The 19,861-nt window shown below is 44.1% G+C and overlaps 3 protein-coding genes across 4 annotated transcripts; 1 reads left to right on the top strand and 2 right to left on the bottom strand.

Annotated features, from left to right (window-relative positions):
- Positions 1-472: 472 nt before the first annotated feature.
- Positions 473-6,538, bottom strand: max (myc associated factor X). Its single transcript, XM_067241490.1, has 4 exons — positions 6,404-6,538; positions 3,083-3,190; positions 2,132-2,270; positions 473-1,945 (listed from the first exon to the last, which is right to left on the bottom strand). Exons 1-4 carry the CDS (start codon positions 6,437-6,439, stop codon positions 1,758-1,760), a joined length of 471 nt encoding a protein of 156 aa, XP_067097591.1. The 5' UTR covers positions 6,440-6,538; the 3' UTR covers positions 473-1,757.
- A 3,454-nt stretch (positions 6,539-9,992) lies between these two features.
- LOC136947373 (hepatic sodium/bile acid cotransporter-like) lies at positions 9,993-14,814 on the top strand. The gene is made up of 9 exons (XM_067241411.1): positions 9,993-10,107; positions 10,469-10,532; positions 10,789-10,998; positions 11,084-11,170; positions 11,676-11,788; positions 13,302-13,506; positions 13,786-13,964; positions 14,064-14,263; positions 14,425-14,814. Exons 1-9 carry the CDS (start codon positions 10,076-10,078, stop codon positions 14,493-14,495), a joined length of 1,161 nt encoding a protein of 386 aa, XP_067097512.1. The 5' UTR covers positions 9,993-10,075; the 3' UTR covers positions 14,496-14,814.
- Positions 14,815-14,961: 147 nt separating this feature from the next.
- srsf5b (serine and arginine rich splicing factor 5b) lies at positions 14,962-19,517 on the bottom strand. Of its 2 annotated transcripts, none has more exons than XM_067241412.1 (8): positions 19,412-19,517; positions 18,761-18,897; positions 18,581-18,651; positions 18,384-18,497; positions 18,059-18,131; positions 16,508-16,581; positions 16,240-16,347; positions 14,962-16,049 (listed from the first exon to the last, which is right to left on the bottom strand). In XM_067241412.1, the coding sequence occupies exons 2-8, from the start codon at positions 18,884-18,886 to the stop codon at positions 15,734-15,736; spliced, it is 882 nt and encodes a 293-aa protein (XP_067097513.1). In that variant the 5' UTR covers positions 18,887-18,897; positions 19,412-19,517; the 3' UTR covers positions 14,962-15,733. The 2 variants fall into 2 exon arrangements, with proteins under 2 accessions (XP_067097513.1, XP_067097514.1); XM_067241413.1 differs by having other exon boundaries at positions 18,059-18,128.
- Between the last annotated feature and the right edge of the window lie 344 nt (positions 19,518-19,861).

Genomic DNA, 19,861 nt, shown 5'->3' with positions numbered 1-19,861 from the left:
TGGGTAAAATATCATGTAACTGATTTCTGGACACTAGAAAACTCAAATGTAGCAGATTTAAGTTGTGCTGGGATCCTGTTGGTAAACTTAGCACTTTTTCAAGGCAGCAATGATGTTTGGGAAGGTGTCTTCCTTTCTGGGTGGTGCAAATCAAACTGCCCTCAGTGTTCCAGAGCAGAGGTAGTGGAGGGAAGAATGTGCCATCTGAAAGGACAAACCACTTACATAATTACACCTGGATGTGCCCAAAGTGTACCATGGTTAACAAGCAACCCTGCTGCATGAGAAACAAGAAAAACCTGAAAATGTGTTTGCACACGTCTTCATAAACAGGGCTCTGGCCAGGCTTAGACCAGCTCAAACGGCTCGTACTGCTGGGGTGAACACTGGACAGCTGGGAGTCCTCTCTCATCTGCCACGTTATCAGAACTGTCTGCCAACATCACAGAAAACAAGTCATCAGACGCCTCAGTAAAGGATAAAATAGTTTTATTTATAGTCTTCTAGTAGAGGTAGACCTCGACTTCCAAGACAATTGTTGGCAGTATGTACAACATACCTGTAATTTCCATGGAATGGAATCGGACAAACAGAGCTATTCAGTATACACTAATCATACTCAAAATGGAAATAAAATGGAAAAGATATACATACACACAGATTTCCTAGATAAGCAAACTGCTTTCTTTTTTATCCTTGGGGAGTCAGCAACATTAAGATTTTACGGTGTAAAGCACAACACGACAGGGCCTCCCCTCCTCCCATACTCAACTACCTTGTGACATTCAATATCTATTTTATACCCAGAAGGAAAACTACTAGTGGCAAATTGGTATTTTTCCCATGATTTGTAAGAATACTAAAAATGCATAACATATTTTTGAGAACTTGAAAACATCCGATCAATGCTTTTTTTTTATATTGAGATGCCTAAATATTTTCAGCCACCTAAATTCATTCACTAGTTCAAGCTAAAAGACAAAATACAATACAAGTTTGGAATTCTCTCCTGTTTCTCAAAACATCAATTTCAACTAATGGGGATTATATTTGTTTTTTTGTTTTTTTTTACCTAACAAGTGTGTCAAAATGAAAACATCTGCAATCTAGTTGGCCTGAGGTGGGTTCAAACTTTTACATCAATGTTCGTTTTCATCAAAGTATGTTCACATTCTTGTGTGGAAAAGTACGCTACAAATGTTTAAAAAGGTAAACTTCTCCATCAGGACGATTCTTCGAGGCGTGTGTGTATTTTCTAAACAGGTTCTTATCAAGATAATCCAACAAAATAAAACAAAAACTACACTTTAGCAGTGCTTGAGGAGTGAACCTCGACCGCCCATCTCCCCTGATTCAGCCGGGAGGACGGAGCGACGAGGTCACGCAAGCATCAAGTCCTTATGTAGCAAAGCTGCCTCATTTGGGGTATGGGATTGTTGATGTTGCTGAATGGATACCAATACCAGGGAGTCAAAAAGAGGAGAGAGGAGGAAGAGAAAGGAATGGAGAGAGGAGGAGTGAAGAGGGGAAAGGAAAAACAGAATCTCGACACAGATTTAAATCGTTCTTCATTCCGCCCTGCTGGCTTCCCTCGTCCTGCAGATGGTGTGAGGGGGACAGATCAGTGGGGGGGGGGGGGGCTAAGGGACGGACCGCCTCCTGTTAGAGCATGCCCAGCGAGGAGGGAGGGGGGGGGGAGGAGGTTGTGTGAATTCCGAGAGCGGTGAACTCCTCCAGACCAGAGGTGGCGCTGCTCTCTAGCTGGCCTCCACACGAAGCTTCTTCCTGTTGGGGGGTTCCTCCGGCTCCGACTCTGAGCTGGAGTCAGAGCCTCCGTCGAAGGCGGACACGGCGCTGCCCTTGGGGTTGGTGTACAGGCTGCTGTCTGACGAGGAGTAGTTGGCCTGGAGCTGAGTGGACCCCTTCACCTTCTCCAGCGCCCGCACTGCATGGGGACGGGGCAGAGAGAGGGAGGGAGGAGAGGGGTGGGGGAGAAAGGCAGAGAGAGGGAGGGAGGGGAGGGGGAGATGGGGAAGAGACGAAAAGATGCCTCAATGGACTGAGCCACACACCAGCAAACTGTAAGTATGGGATGTGGCCAGGTGGAGTGTTGTACCTCACACTGACTCACCTTGCTGCTCCAGAAGAGCATTCTGTCTCTTCAGGTCGTCAATGTCCTGCTGGTGTGTGTGATTTTTCCGCCTCATGTATTGGATATATTCTGTGGCTTTGTCTAGGATCTGAGCTCTGGACGCCTGTTTGATAGATTGCTGTCAGCAACAAAGGAAAAACTCAAATAAGACACAAAAGGTGCAGGGTCCTTAACACATTAACAACACAGCCTGTCATCAAGCTAGCCCTCAGGTCACTAGGATGCAGTCTAGAAAACAATCACAGATAAGTCTGTAAATAATAAACGTACTGCAATAAAATCTAAAACTCAATTTAACAATCATAAACATACCTAATGCTATGCACCTAAAACATTCACTGATTCCATACCAACAACTTCAGCATCATCTACCCTTTCTGTTGTCAGCCAGAGGCTGCACAACAATACACATGATCTGTATGAACAAGACCAACCCTCTCCCTCTCCTTAACAAGCTGTCCATCTGGATGTCTGCATCCCCCCCGTTCCTCTACACCGACAGTAACCCCTCCCCTTAAGCCTGCGCTGACCTAGTCATATGATGAGGGAGTCGAACAACACACTCTAACCCTACATCTGTGAACAGAGGTCACCAGCACACACCTGCACATCCCAGCCCTCCTCCTCAGTCAGGGAGACTCAGAGAAGGGAGGGGAGGCAGACTGGACAGTTTAAAAGACAACTATTTGACTCTGCAATGCCCTAGATGGTAAAGACGTCAAAACAGACATCCCTCCCTCCCACACATCCCTCCCTCCCTCCCACACATCCCTCCCTCCCTCCCACACATCCCTCCCTCCCTCCCACACATCCCTCCCTCCCCCACATCCCTCCCTCCCCCACATCCCTCCCACACATCCCTATCAGCGATGCAGCGCCCCTGGTGTTGCTGCCTGGCAGGTGGTACAGGCCAAGCCAGGCTCTACCAACCTTTTCCCCTTGCAAGGCGGGCACGGAGTCCCGGAGGCTGTGGAAGCTGTCTTTGATGTGGTCTCTACGTTTGCGCTCCAACGCATTGTGGTGTGCCCGTTTGTCTGCCTGCAATGAAAGAGTCACAAGGGGGCTTCAGCCAGGCAGCAGACCATCGACAGGAGACGAGGGAGATACAGTCACACACAGCCTGGTTCTCCAGCTGTCGTCGTCCAGTGGAGTCAGTGGAGCTCGTCAATTGCAGTCTCGATGTGCGTCTGTTTTTGCCCTGCAGTCCCTCTCCTGGTGCAGTCCTATGCCCTCAGCACCACTGTCTCTGGGTGGTCTTGCAGGCTTGGCCTGGTGGCCTAGTTCATGACCACACCAGGATGAAGATACTAAACCCATTCAGCCATGGTGAGATGTACAAGAGGATACCGTTTGTGGCTCGTTTGATTATAGCCCAAATGACTAACTCAATTGACCTAAAGAGCTGATCTTGATATAAAATGGTCTCAGGGAATCTTTTTGGGATTGAAAATGTTAATGAAATTATTCTTTCTGTTGGCCAACTGTTTGGTTGGGCCGCTTAGCAACAACATAATACCTCTCTGTCTTCTTTGTGTGTATAAAACAACTTGTTTCCAGATACTTTGACCCTGAGGGCAAAATAGACCTCAGCGACAACACTGCTGTGTTGTCTAGGACTCAACAGACGCCGCCTACATTTGCATTAGGGTTGGACCATATTAATATGGCCGCCAAGTTGACATAACTGAAACTAGGCAGAGAGCACTATACCAGCCCATCTGTGACACTGCAACCTGTTCCTGGCGTGAACGACACCATCATCAGACAGGTTCTGGACATACTGAACCTGAAGTTCAACTTGACTCGCAGCATAACGAAACTAAACCAAACATCAGATATTCCAATGACAGTTGAGGCTTTGTAGGGAGTTAACTGAGCCCGGACTCCAGGGTGTTGTCTGGTCTCATGAGAAGTCGTGACTAGGCACCTGACTCAAAACGCAGAGGAGACAGCTGCTCCCTGTTGCACAATCGCCGCCTGAACCGTTCAGGAAGAGCGTGTTACCGTTCAGAGGGACAACGCTCCCACAAGCACGGGACCAGCCCACTCCCTCGATCTGGCCCAGTGTAAACACACACACGTGACCTAGCATTAACGGCACATGCGATTAGGACTCAAACTGACATTTTCAAGCATTCCTGGTGAGGGAATGCGTGTTGGAAAGTTCAGTGTGTGTAGATGACAGCTCCAGGGTAAACGAGGATGATGAGGTGGGGTAAAACGTACAACGGCCTACATAGGCTTGTCTGGTTGTCCTTCATGTGCAGAAAGGAGGCTGCGCGTTTGCATGCCAGACACTAAAAATATGGGTAGGGAGGGCATGGCGTGTGGTCGTCAGCCATTAGATCCACCTGGCGCACAAACACACAGTGGCCTCCTGCTGTGATATTCACACTTTGGACTCCATCTCCTAAGTTGAATTCATTCTTTCTAGGACCAAAATATTAGCAATCAGTCCATCCAAATGAGTCATGAGAAACTGATCATTTCCTAAGTGTGCAACATCACATGTTAAAACTGATATCATCTTTACACTGATATCATCTTTATTTAGAGGCAGTCCAGTTACACACTCTCAAAAACAGCCAAACATTGACTTAAATCCAACGTTTAAAAGAACGTATAACACAGACGGCTGCTGTGGGCGAGAGATGTCCGTTGTGAGTGGGTGTTATAGCCCAGCAAGCCTAGATCGGAATAGCCCAGCTAAATCAATGGTTTCTAACCTGTAGGAGTCTCCGCTAATGGGCTCGCCTAAATGTGTGGCTGGGAAACTACCAATGGAAAAATTAAAAACTGTCACATCTCTAAAGTCTATGCAAGGCATAATGTATCTTAAAATCTCTAAGGAAACATGATAAACAATACAGCCCAAATCGTCTGACCTCTCTAGTTTCAATCCCTATCAAATAAGACCAATGCATAGAAGTGTATGTGATGTAACTAATTAAAGGATGTCATTTTGTTAAACCAATATTTTTCAAATTGGTTGTGTGCAGGGCCATGTTCATTTGTTTTTACTGTCAAGAAAATATCATCATATTTTTTTCCGGTAAAAAATCCGTCGTGCATAGTTTTTTCTCGCCGGTATGCGACGTGGCTACGTCATTCATTTAGCTTGCCAGAGCTCACTGGCCTGTCGAGAAAAGATGGCTCTCAAATCACTAGTGTTGGCTGCAAAACACAAGAAAAGGTCCAACGACTCCCTTCCTGATAGCTGGTTCAATAAATATACATTTGGAGAAAAGAATGTGTGACTTCTTACTACAAATGGCCATAAACATAAAAAGATGACCAATTGGTACGTTAATAAAAAGACCGCAAAATGTGGGAAGCAGAAGCTTTATTCATGACATTTATTTATTCTATAAATAGCTTGCTAACTATGCCGTTTTTTCAACTCTAGATACAGCAGAATATACCTCATTATATATTGCATGGGGATGATCAGATGGTCGGTCAACCGAGTGAAGCTCTAATGCAAAAATGAGCACTAAAGCTGGATATCTGGGCTAGTTACAGCACAGCTCCAATCCCACCCCCGCTCTGCAGAACGTGCTGCTGTAACGTTAGCTACTGTATGTACGATACTATATAAGCTACTGCGACCTTAAAAACAAGGTTGAGTTCTGTATAACAGAGGCTGCAATCAAATATTCCGACATCTAATGTGCCAACAAAACAACGGAAATGTAACAGCTTGCTAAGGTTGACAAATGCCTCTCAATTGCCAAAGGACAGTCTAGCTAATAGAATGCAAACATTCCATTATTTCAAAAAAGTCGCTTTGGAACATTTCTCCCTTCATTACGCACCACAGAGTGATATCTGGGTGATTCTTCCTGTAAGAGAACAGAACAGAAAGTACAATTGTAGCCACAATTGTTCCCCAAATGTGACCAACTAGCTACCTTCCTACCTATGTAGTTTTAATGCTTTGGTCCACCGACTGGAAACCATGACTAATTTACCTTGTTAGTAACCTTTATACGCCCAACAATGTGGATACTGCTTTCAGACTTCAACAGTAACTAGACTTCTTGTGCAGTAGACAACAACTGTAGCTAGCCAACAAACTGGTAGCAAGTCTGATAATATTACCAACTTGGGTATGAGATAGGTAGCCTAGCTAGCCAGCGAAGCTAATTAGTCTCGAAAACATACCTAATGTGCGGTAGCAGCTAGCTAGAACTATCATTAAGGACCAGGGTGGGACGCTTTCTAGATACACAGGGAAAATAATATACTCACGTCACTATCGACTTCGATATCATCGTTATCACTCATTCTTTGATGAAGTGGTGGGGTTTAAAGGAACGGGCAGCTCAAAAACAACATCAAGCAAACACCTAGATCACGATAAAGCGTATGCCCAGACCGACTGGTATCCTACACAGAAAGGAACGAATCGAGATTCAACGAACTCCAGCTATCTACACGTGACTTTCTTCCACACGGACATCCACCGTTCCGTGACACGCCTGTGCGATTTTCCGTGGGTTTCTGGAGCTTGTAGTTTTGACAACGTAATTTCAGTTCATTTTGAACACATATCAACTTCATTTCCCATGAATCATGGCGTCAATGTGACATACATTTATATATTTATTTCCTGATGCACGTTGGCACTTGTAGTTTTGTTGTTAGTTGCTAAAATGGGACCTGTCATTCTTTCTTTTCATTTTTCATCCCTTCTTTATTTATTTACCTATTTGATGCTTCATTTCTTTCTTTCATAATGTGGTTGATTGCTCTCATTATAAGTTGTATATGACACATCTCTTTGCTCCCTGTCTAATTTCTCCTATTTTCTAATGCCCATACTTGGTCAGTATTGAGTGGTTTTAAAACTGTACTCCACAAGATGTGTGGGGGGTGGTCGCTAACCGAAATGGGAATAATCTAAGCTTTTTTTTTCTCACAAAATTGTGCTCTACATAAGGAGCTTACACAGTGGATTATTTGAGCTGGTTGCTGCAACAGTGGATCAGCAAGTGTGTAAAAACAAGCAGAGAGACGCATCCATTCCCTTACCGGGTCAGGAGGCCACCAGCATCTGCCAGTGACCCCCTCCCCGCTGACACAGACCCACAGAGATCCCCCTTTCCCTTCCTCCACCACCCCTCTCTTTTTTATCCCTGTGTATCCCTGTGAGTCCCCCCCTTTCTGCCACACACACACAGACCCACACACACACACACACACACACACAGAGCCATGTCCTGCAGCACACATAATACTGGAGGCTAACAGGGTCACCCAGAAATGAAGGCCGTAACAGTATAGCCTATTTAAGGGATGACAACACAATAAGGCCAGGCTTTAATAATGCATCCAGTGCAGCAGAAACACTGTCTTCGTTCGTGTTCAAACAACCGGCCAGCGTAAAGGCCTACATGAAAATATGTCATATTAAGCTATGGACACAAATCTAGTACCTAGTCTGATTCAAAATAAATGCATGATCATTAGTACCCTTAAGTCATAGCCCCTTGTTCAATTCATGGCTTTACAGAACGCGTTTAAAATGCTTTAACTGTGTCTTTATCCCTGTTGGAGCATCTGTACTCTACATCTGACGGATAATTCATTTGATCACTCCAGCAGGTCTATGACTGTCAGGCTACAGTCCAAAGCAGCAGCTAGTAGCAGTTAGGCATTGACTGGGCTGGACTTCTGTTACATTCTATTTAGCAGGCTCATGCAGGGAGGCTGAAGCGAAGTAAGAGCTTTATCCCAGGCATGTCTACCAGAGGCCTGTAATTACAGAGACTGATCAGTCCAGCTATAGGGCTCCCCTCCCCCTGAAAAGGTTGGTCTGGTTTTGGAAAACCTTTCAAAGGACCTTCTTTTGTCTCACTGTGTCCACACAGCCATGCCACATAGGGGAAGGCCCCTGGTTTTAAGACAATTGTTAGGCTTGTTTTTGTTATGTCTATTGTTGTCTGGTATGATTTATCAAAGGAGTTAGGGCTATTCGTATATCGTTAAAAGTATTGGATTGTGGATCAAATAGATTTGCTGAACCTATATCCTTGTAGTAATTACAGCTGCTAGACACCTTAAAGAAATCTTTTCAGTTCTTCCTTTTCCAACATAAAAGAAAGATTACGATTTTGTTTTAATTATTGATAGTGATCTCATGGTGAATAGGTTTTGAGTACCCTTTTGCAACTAACATACATTTTAATTATTGCCTCCTCTTTCTTTGCGACCTGGAAAAACCAAGTAAACACTAGGTGGCATAACAGGGCTCCATGATGGTTTGATGGAACACAATGCAAAAGAGGGAAAATACATTTACTTGTTTTGGCTTCTCATAATGTGATGTTCACCGAATATGAGTGTGATTATGATTTTTTTTTCCCTTTGTGCTAGTGGGCTTCGACATTGTTCAAAATGTACACCTAAAATACACTTTCAGATTTTAATTTCACAACTCCCCATAGGCTACACGCTTGTGTCACATTACATTTAAGGTCTTATTAATTTAACAGATGCTTTATCCCAAGCGAAAATTATACATATAGTACAGAGGATAAACAAGAATCAGGAATGCAAAATTCTAACAGTATTTCGGCGGTTAGAGGCAAGGGTCTGTATTTTTACAGAGCAACAATAACATCATTATCTCAATTAAAATATTACATATCTGATGATGGGACAGTGCCACAAAAGAATAACACATAATCAGTGCAATATCATAAATCATTTGATAGTTGCAAAGAGGCTACATCTGCTACAACAGAATCTCAAATACAACACGCAGAAAAAACATGCTGTCTAAATGTTCGGATATCTGTGTAGGAAACATAAGAGATAAGATGGACAGGTGGGGAGGCCATAGTACTACCTGTCCAAGAATTGCGTAGACACTTGCTCTCTACACAGATATTTATTCTCATAATAATTAGCCAGATGTTGACAGGGAGCAGCTTAAAGGTGGTGCCCTTTTCACAAAGAGTTCACACTTTTACAAGAAGAGACGAAGGTAGGTGACATTTAACTGATGTGAGAAATAATCATGAGATTGATTTTTAATGGAAAGTAGTGTTGAATGTGTTGAAAGAGAAACTATTCTGTGTAATCTGTGTATAAACAGGAAGTAGCCACAGTTCATTATGAACAGAGGTGGATTGTCCATCTGGGAAATCATAAACAAATGTGTTCATTGAAATTACAACTTAAAAAATCAATTGCCCCTCAACCGTAGCAAGTATAAACAGTATATTGTTTAATTTCCTTAGTGTTAAAATGGTTTTATGCCTTTTGGGAGATTTTCAAAAGCCAAGCTCCTTACCTACTTGACCAGGATAACAAACCATCCTGAGGAGACAATTATTAATTTGAATATGAAAATGAATTGATTTCCATGGTCACATGACCTAGACACCTTTAACCGTATATCACAGGTAAGGATTCTTGCACACCGTCAAAAAGTGTGCAAGAACTGTGATGAACAACATGACATTTTAAAGCAACTTTTGAGCAATAGAGTGTTTTCTCATGATACATTTCATAAATTGGATTGATATAATCACAATATGTTCTGTCTATCAACTTCCTCGTCAACTCACAATGCACATCAAATCACATTTGACTGAAATGAAACCGTTTTTTATGAAACACATATATCAGCTCACTGGATTCTGTACATTTGCATGATGGAATATAAATGAATAATACAAATGGATAAGTAAATGTAAAGGGATGAATATGCAAACTGATGAATGGAATTGAAGTGTGTGTCAGCTAGTGGAGGCACAGGGACGCTAACGTCTGTACAGGGTACGGAGGATGTGGTTGGAGGAAGGTGGAATAGCTTGCGTCACAGACAAACCAGGGTGAAACTGCACAGATTAGTTCAAAACTGTACATACCTGACGACGACACTAAATGTGACTTGCAAAGAAAAGACAAAATATGAAAGAAAAAAAGCAGAGAGGAAGAAACATGTAAGCTGTGCAGCATTTTCTAATTAACATAAAATGTAGCTATATGATTTGACAGTGGTTTGACAGCTTGTTTTGTTATTCTCATGACTGGCTATGAGAAATAAGTTACATTGCATTCTGATAAGCAGAAGTTAACTTGAAGGCCTTTGGAGTGCAAGATTTTTGCAGGTGTTCTGCTTCTAAAATCTATGTTTTGTTGCATTGGTACCTTTGTTCTCCTGCTAACAAGTCTCTATACAGTATACAGGTTTCTGTGTCTTACTTTCATTATTCAGACGCTTTAACTCATTAGTTTGTTCTGTGTTTGAGTGACAACCACTGAGGTACTGAAATGTATTTATTTTGTCCTCTAACTTCACAGTGGGAGCTTCTCCTCGTGCTCTGTGCAAATCCCAGAGAGATTGCAAATGACAAGCACATTACAAGTCAGTATTGTGTTAAAACAACAAATGTAAGGCAGATTTTGACAGTTTATAGTTTTGTGCATGTACAACTTTATAGACCATAGTCAAAACCATCTTCCAAATCCTTCTGTGCAGCACTGTGTATAAAGCACAAGCACAAACAGAAGGATGACAGGGAAATGGAAACCCACACCTGTGATTACAGTATACAAGGAAATAAGCCTAAGTCCAAAATCTGAATTTCTCTCTCACTCAAATGTATTTTGTAATGGTCCAGATACTGACAATTTTCCACAAAATGGGAAAAACCAACGTTATGGAGCTGTCCTTTCATGAAGAACTGTGGCTCAATGACAGTGCACCACACAACACCACAGTCTTGGAAACCAGTGCAATCCTGGATGGAGCCATAAGTATAGGAACTGTGATCGTCCTCTTCATCACCATGATATCTTTGGGCTGTACCATGGAGGTATCCAAGATCAAGGTGAGTTCACAATACATTTTCCTCAGATTGTGCTCGCTAAATCTTTTGGACTAAATCAACACAATCCAATTATGTTTCTACCCAGGATCACATAATGAAGCCAAAAGGAGTTGCCATAGCAGTTGTTGCCCAGTATGGTGTCATGCCCCTAACAGCCTTCGCCCTGGGCAAGGTCAGTGCTTTAGCTTCCTCACCATCTTTCTAATGGTAATCCAATATTCCCATGCATACTGACCATGTATCTCTGCTCTGTTTTCAAGATGTAGCATTGTTGAATGAAAACACAAGCTGGGCGTGGCTGATTGTAATCAATGCATATGTGAATGTGTATGTGTTTCATATGTGTTTGTGTAAGGACAGTCTGAATTGTTTCCTAAATGGCCCCTAATAGATTTGTCGTGAACACTGACAGAATTTAGTGTTGTACTTTTTATTTGATATTCGATAACTGGAGTAGGAGTCATTGTTTTATTGTTTTCTTTCTCTTCTTTTCTTTTTACAGTCTTACTTTCTCAGACATTTTCTGCACTGTTGGAGAAGCCTGAAAATCAAGCATTTCATTGAACTGTTTATGTGACATAAATGACACAAACTTGAAACTTTTAAAAAGCAGTCATGATGAGGAGGAGCCTGGCTGTCTGGCCAGCTGGCAGTCTCACCGTAGCTCTCTGCTCCAGGTGTTCCAGCTGAGGCCTCTGGAAGCCGTGGTGGTGCTGGTCTGTGGCTGCTGTCCGGGGGGTAACCTGTCCAACATTCTGGCCCTAGCTCTTCAGGGAGACATGAACCTCAGGTAGACAAACATTCATCCGGCCCCTGCTATTCTTACCAGGTGCACACCCAGCAAGACATAAAATGTAATGTGTGTATTTAGGAAGAAGCCTTTGCCATGTTGAATGAACGAATGAATTGGTCACCTTCCAGAATGTGTTTCTGTTGAGGGTTGGATTTGGAGTGAAGGTTGTTGTGAAGAACAAGAAAATCAGTTACCTTGCAGATTGAGTCAGGAGAGAGAGGCAGAGAGAGAGAGGTTGACAGAGACAGAGAGGTGAAGTTTGGATTTGTAGTGAAGGTTAACAATAAAAAACAATAAAACTGCTCAAGAAAATATACAGGTGAATCATGTAGTCTGAAAAACAACAACCCCAAATACACGAACCAGCAGATCCATAAACCCCTTTTCCTCAGAAGAATGTCCCGATGCAGAGGTGAATATAATGGGGAGAGACTGGGTTAATGACCGGGAGGTTGGTAAGCAAGTCATTATGGGACAGTGTCTGATTGCATAGATTAATATGATAATACATTTATGATCTCTTTGTGAACCATGGCAGTAATCTATTATTGCCTTATTGGTTTTTAAGGTAAGTCAGAGTTGTACGAATGGAATGTTCCAGCTCTCCCCCCTATTAGTACAGGGTTGAATGACCTTTACTGAAAGTGTTGTTAGATATTTCCCGATAATGCACACTTTCTCGTGTTTTTGAGTGCCATTAGTGCTTAGTCAATCAGCTCATCAGAATTGAATGGTCGATCTCACGTTGACCAAATCATGAAACAAAAAATATTATGAAGCAAATTAATATTCCCACACCCCATAAAATTTGTTCTGGAATCTACTGGAGAGGTAGGTACCCTTTAAATTCCTGATCTACCTTTAAAGATCCATTTGGGACCAGGCATGTCGTTTATGACACGCTGTTTATCAGACTCCTGGGCCTCTTATCTGGCCAGAGAACTATTTCTGCAACTTTCTCCACAAATATTCTTGGTCTGATAATGACAGTTGATTTCAAAAACATTTTTAAACAGATCTGTGCACACTTCTATATGTGGACCTACTCTTTTACATCTGATTTTGGGACAATACTCCTTATGCAAGACACACCTTAAACCCACAAACAGTCTGTAATGACCTTGCATGTTTGTCCAAGACAAAACCATAATTACTGTTTGGCTTTGAACCCAATATCAGGGTCATGTTCATTACAACACTTGCTACCTGTTGCTTCATTCTGTACTCTTTTGGAATGGTTCTAGACGTTCTAAAGTCTAGACAGGGTTAGGAGACCTTGCACTACAAACGGACATGGATTCAGGCCCAGTTCCACGGGGGAGGGGCCTGGCCCACCCAATCAGGAGCTTGTCCCATCCAGGCTGGCCTCGTATCTGATAGAAACCAAAAATTGATGAATGAAACTTTCAGTGTGAAAGTTCTATGTGAATTTACTTTTCTCCCTTTTCCGTCTAGGTCCATCCTTCCGTCTGTATATGAATCTGTCCATCTGTCTGTGCTTCCCCCCCAGTATTGTGATGACCACCTGCTCCACCGTGCTGGCGCTGGGATTGATGCCTCTGCTCCTGTACCTGTACTGCCACGGCATCGCTGACGTGGGCAGCGCTGTCCCCTACACTGGCATCACCCTGGCTCTGACCATGACCCTGGTGCCCTGTGGCATCGGCATCTTCATCAACCACTTCCGGCCGCAATACTCCAAGACCATCACCAAGGTGAGCCAAGCCAACCAGTACGGGTAATTTCTGTCTAATCAGGACTGATAAGGACAGCGAGCCAGGCTGGTTAGTTTGAGGGGTGTGTCTCAGGAAAACATGTAAGCTCCAAACAGAAAGGCTGAGAAGATAAATAACCCACCTGAGCAAAGAACAATGCCCCGGGTGGGAATCGAGCCCAGGACCTTCTTGCTGAGAGGCAAACGTGCACCGTGCTACCTTACCCCCAAGCAGTTAGCTCGCTACTCCTCTTATACCCCCCCCCCGCCCCCTCCACAGATAGGTATCTCCATCATGCTGGTGTCCATGGTGATCATAGGCATCTTGGCCGGCCTGACCATGGCTAACAGCATCCTCCAGGTCCTGTCCCCAACCCTCACAGCCACGGCTGCCCTCATGCCCCTCATCGGCTACACCTTTGGATACGCCATCTCCTATCTCTTCAGACTCGACGGATCGTAAGTGACGACAGCAATGCAACAGCAGATTGAGTTGACCCGCTGAGCGTCAGTTATTTGTCCGTTTTAAAACTCAGTCTCAACCACTCTCGCCGTCAGGGGCCGGAGGACGATCGCCATGGAGACAGGCTGTCAGAACATCCAGCTGTGCTCCACCATTCTGAAGGTGGCCTTTCCCCCGGAGGTCATCGGCCCTTACTTCCTGTTTCCTCTGATATACATCTTGTTCCAGATAGTCGAAGCTGGTCTGCTCATCCTAGTGTTCAGGTGCCACCAGCACTTCAGCAAGCCAAACAAAGGTATGCAGTAATCCATCTGTACTGTGATTAGTTACAAGCAGGAATAAGTTTTCATCTAGGGTCTAACCACCTTCATCCTATGTAACCGCACTGAACATTGTAATGTAAAACTTCACCATTCTGTGGTATCGCATGATCTTGACTCTCCCTCCCGCCTATAGAGTCAGAGGTGTACCAGGCAGTGAGCAGCCACCTGGAGGAGGTGAAGGAGCCAGCTGATGTGAACGTTTGACAAAAAGGCCTCACAGAAAAAGCTTGGGACTTTTTCCAGTGTTGGTACGAGCCCCCTCCAAGGTTTCTGAGGAACTTGGACCATCCTATAGTCTACACAGGGAGTCGAAATTGTGATGTCTCACTCAGGGAAAGGTCAAGCAGACTGAGAATTGTCACATTGGTGACCACATTAAGCTGTGGAGTAAGATAAGTGTTTGAGTCCATCGGCCTTGATGCGTGTTTGGACTTCTGTACCGTGTTCCAGTTTTTGTGGCAGGCAGTCAAATATAAAATGAGTTGACGATGTTGACAGGTATGTACAGCAAGAACTACCAGAGAAACCTTTTCCAAGTTTATTCTTTATTAAGCTCCGACATACACAAATAAGTTACTATGTCTTGTTTGAAAGTTTGGTCCTAACGTTGTCATTTTTGATCACATACAAATGTTGCCTTTCTATAAGATTAATAAAAACCGTACATGTATTATGAATACAAAATATTTTTATTTTTTCCAACGGTCAAGAGGATCATGTTCCAAACGTTTTGTACTAACAGTACGTTGTTGCACAATCCTCCAGACACCACCATACATTGTAAAAAGAAAACATATACATTGCTTTACAGAAACAATATTTCATACAACCACTCTGAACATTCAATACAATGCATAAAAAAGAACAGCATGAACAACATTTAAAAAAATGTATTCAAACGGGAGCATAAAAAAAAAAAAAAAAAACGTTTTAATAAATCACAGCATAAAACAACCCCAAACTGTTAAACCTTTAAGCTTAGATAAGTTCTATTCAAAGCATTTCCAAAACTCAATAATCACCGTGCATTATCTTTCATCGACAGTTCCTGATCAGATCTGTCAGCCTGGGGAGGGGTCATTCGCACAGGCGCTTTAATAATAAAAGAAAAAAAAATATTCCAACCATTATTTTAAGCCCAGATACTGACCACAACAAAGTAAATAAAGCCCATCTCTGTCAAAACAGAAGACATTCTTATCTCAGGACTTCTTCTGTGATCAGCGAGGACCATACTTGCACCTGACAGTGAAAGTCAGCCTTATCAAAAGAGGGGAGGTGAAAATGGGATTACCAGGACTATTGGGTGAAATAGTACCTAGCTTTGCTTTCATAAAATGGTTAGTGGGAACGTTTGTGTATGGGATGGTGGTGAGGTTGTATGTTTGCGTGTGTGTGTGTTGTAAATGTGTGTTCACATTTTTTGAGAAAGTGTGTGTCGTCTAATGGCGGCTGTCCGTGGACAGGGAACGGGAGCGAGATCGGGACCTGGAGGAGGCCGCTCTCTGGACGGGGGGTGGGGAGGCAGACTTGCTGGCCTTGGAGGAGCGCTTGGCAGGCTCCTTGGTCCTCTGGACCGGGGGGGAGCCACGGGGCGGGGGGGAGGCGCTGCGGGAGTGGGAGCGAGACCGGGAGCGGTTGTAGGTCTTGGGGCTGCGTGAGCGGGACCTCCTGGGGGTGCGAGAGCGGGAAGGGGAGCGGCCGCGAGAACGGGAGCGCGAGCGGGAGGAGCTCTCGGAACGGGAACGGCTCCTGGACCTGAGGGACAGACGGAAACAACGTGAGGAAGGAAACTTTGTTTATTGACATTTACAACGAATAGCAATAATGATCATTGCTGTATCCAATTAGGCCATTTACAGATTCTTAATTGGCTAACTATTTCGAGCCGTGTCATGCGTAACCCTTCTCTACCCGTGTGATGGGCAGGAATATGGTTGCTACTCACCTCTTCTTAGCAGCTTCAATAAGCTTGATTTTCCTGCCATTGATTTCCTTCCCAGACAGTTTCTCAAGGGCGTTTTTCAGATCGCTGTAGGAAGCAAACTCAACCACCCTTTAGAGATGCGATCGAGATATGTAGACAAATTAGGTTATAGACAATCAACAAAGTCACAGACAGGCTGTGTTTGCATTTAATGACAATTACTGAACAGGGTCAACCACCACAGTAGGAGGGGCCAGAGACCAGGTGAGGGGGCGCAATTCGTTCCTACCCTTCGTTGAGCTTGGGTCGGTGGGCGTCAGCGAACGTAACCTCTCCTGCCTGTCTCATGAAATCTTTCAGATCCTACACATAAGACAGTCCAAGTTAGCACAGCACCCCTGCACATGCACACAGGCTCATAAAGCATGATTTACATAGAGAGGAAAGGTTAGGAGGGCCTATACAGTCGAGCACTACAGAGACTACTGCAGAGAGAGAGAGAAGAGTCCAGGCACGTCCAGAGTTGGGAACCCCCACCCCCACCCCCACCCCACCCGATTGCCCGGCAAAATGCACTTGATCAAAATCGATAAGTTGCACTGCCAGTTTGCAAGTCTTCCTCAGCATGCATGTACACACATGCATAAACTCAGAAGACTTTGTATTTTATTCATTTTTCTTTTTACACACCAAAACGGCATTCCGTCAACTCTGAATCTGCTTGGACCACTCTCTCTTCCTGACTAATCACAGATAATGGGATATACCATCTGCAGGCCCTGCAGAGGAGCAGTGTGAGCAGTATAAGACAGCCAGAGCCCCGATGTCTTTAGGAGGGCACAGGGCTCCTCGCCTCCCCCTCTGCCCAGTCCTGGCAGCCCCCTCGGTAAAGAGAGTGAACAGGGTGGAAGAGAGGAAACTAATACCTGAGAGCGAACCCATTGGAGCGGGCCGCAGGGCTCGCCTGGCCCACACCATTACACCTCGGGATAACAGCAGATTATATCCTTGGGCACCTGGGAGGAACTCTCACTCTCTCGCGATGTGCGGAACACCAGGGGGAGGGGGGGAAGATATCGATCGATCGAAGCCTCTCAAATTAACGAACCATCGATCAATCGCGCCACCACCACGACTCTCTCTTTCCTCTCCTCTCTCTCTGCCACTCTGTTTGTTCTCCCTCTCTCTCGCTCTCAGCACGGCGCGCCCGCCCCCCCTGCCACCACTGAGGGGCGGCGTGTGGCAGCGAGCGAAGGGGCCCAGCGCCTCTAGAGCGAGCGCTCATACGACCAGCAGGCGCCAAATAGGAGTGGACACACACTGGCTGGCACCACAGGCTCAACCCAGAGAGAAGGACCCTGAAGGGGTTAACTCCACCATAAGCGAGCTCTTCCATACGAGACAACAGTCAGGCTGGCAAATAAAGGGGTGAAGAATTGGTTAAAATTAAAAACAACATTTTTTTTTCTCTTTTTTTAAATAAACTACTAACTGCATTTGTTTGTTTGCAGAACCATATGTTAGCCTATTTCATTAATAAACCTTGAAAGTAATCATTGAATTTCAAGAACAATTTTGAGCCTATCAGAACACACAGTGCAGATTCTTAAATTGGTTTTGCTCCAGGCCCATCATTAATTATAACATCCAATAAGATCAATCAGCTTTTTTCTTTTTTTTGTTCACTGTACGGAATTGCTGAACTCACATTAGGATTTCATGAGATGCAGCTCTGAGCCAGGCCTGTTGAGATCATTACTTCAGGTGGCTGAGCAGAGCTGGTCTCTGGATTCAGAGCCTGGTTGTGAGCTACTTGCTAGAGACGCCTCCAAGGACTCACCTGCCAGCTGACACGAGATGACAAATTCTCCACAATCAGTCGATTCTCGGTGCGCATTGGAGGAGGGTTTCTACTAAAAACAAAACAAGGAAAATTAGACCAGAGAATCCCTAAAAGAACAATCCCCTACGAGGGACACTAGATTATGTGCAAACCTATAACAGAGATAACGGCTATTTGTTTTATTAATGTTATCATCTAATGTGATTTACTGTGACTGCAATGCCACAATTTCACCAAGGTGCCAGATGAAGAATCCATCTTTTTATCCGTTTGTGCCCGCATCCCCCCCTGCAGACCTGCATATTTTAAAACTTCTGTGTACCTCCTACTCTCCTGAGAGCCTCTGCCATAGCGGTCGGGGAAACGACCTCCACCTCCACCAGCCCCACGGCCTCTGCCCCCTCGCAGTCGCACGCGGGCATGCTCAATGGTCACCCTGTTTGACGAAAACAACCAACATTGAGTAATTTCAGACAATGACTCATGAATATGTGTGCTATGCCATTAAGGATGAATTACCTCTCGTTGCATAGTTCTTTGCCGTCCAACTCATAAACCGCATCTTCGGCATCTCTGGGATCGTCGAACTCCTAAAAAGAAAAGAGAAAATCAGTCGGCATTGCATTTTTCCAAAACATTAAGCTGCTATTTCGCATGCACTGGGCCTTCATGCATATAACACTACGCCAGGTGACTCACCACAAATCCAAAGCCTCTTTTCAGGTCTATATCTCTGATGCGACCGAAACCTTTGAAGAATCTCTCCACATCTTTTTCCCTTGCCGAAGGATTCAGTCGGCCAATGAATATGCGACAGCCACTCATGCTTGTGAAATCTGAAAACAAACAGTTGGTTACGGATTTAGAAAATATTATTTCTATGCAATTATATGGAACGCTGGAAACAGAGCCAGTTTCACAGCCATCTAATCAACGCCGCCCATTAGTTATCATTCGTCGGTAGCTATTGCGCATTAACAAAACACTGCTACATAGCCTCTTTAGCTTGCAATCTAGCGTGTCCTGTGCTATAAATCTACAAAAATTCAACACATTTGCAAACATGTGCGAGCCAAAAGATAATCCACAATGAATTCACCGGTGAATGTTGCGGCCATTCGGCGTGACCTTCTATTAAATTCCCATGGCCTTGTGCAAGGCCCTCAAAAATATCCCAGTAGTAGTACTATTAGCTAATACATAAAAAGCTAGTTAGCTAGCTTGCGAATACCTAGCTGAACAATTGAAACGTGAAATGCATTATTTGCAAGTGTATAAATTCGGTACGACCGTGCATTAGTATTTTTAAATTATACTTTGGAAGTAATCCGTCTTTGCTAGATTGCATACCTTTCTCTTGTTTTCTCCGGAGAAATTGGGTTTCTTACTGTCGCTTGCACAGATGAAAAGAGAGTGGCGTTTATCCACACAAAATGGAGCCTGTTTTACGCTACAGCTCGCCAACCACGTCAGGACTTTATCTGACCACAAGGTGTCGGTCAGACACAAGACTCTCGCGACAAGGACGGGGAAGGGCAAGGGCGTCATTTGATGGGCTTCGTTCCATTTCGAAATGTTGTTCCCTTGTCAGTCACGTGACACCCTTGTTCACTAGCTACAATCCACCTAGTATAGGATTGCGCATATTTACGGCAACATCGACCAATATAATATTTCCAAAGCATAGGAAGCTGTAGATTCAACTTGATTCGATATTTACGATTATTAAAAAAAACCTCCTCTAGTGAAGATTTAAAGCACAGTAGATTGTTCAGTTAGTACAGCAGCATTGGGGATTTC

Source organism: Osmerus mordax, chromosome 8 (assembly GCF_038355195.1).
Source record: "Osmerus mordax isolate fOsmMor3 chromosome 8, fOsmMor3.pri, whole genome shotgun sequence".
Classification (NCBI taxonomy): Eukaryota; Metazoa; Chordata; class Actinopteri; order Osmeriformes; family Osmeridae; genus Osmerus; species Osmerus mordax.
This window is presented reverse-complemented; position numbering and strand designations above follow the sequence as displayed.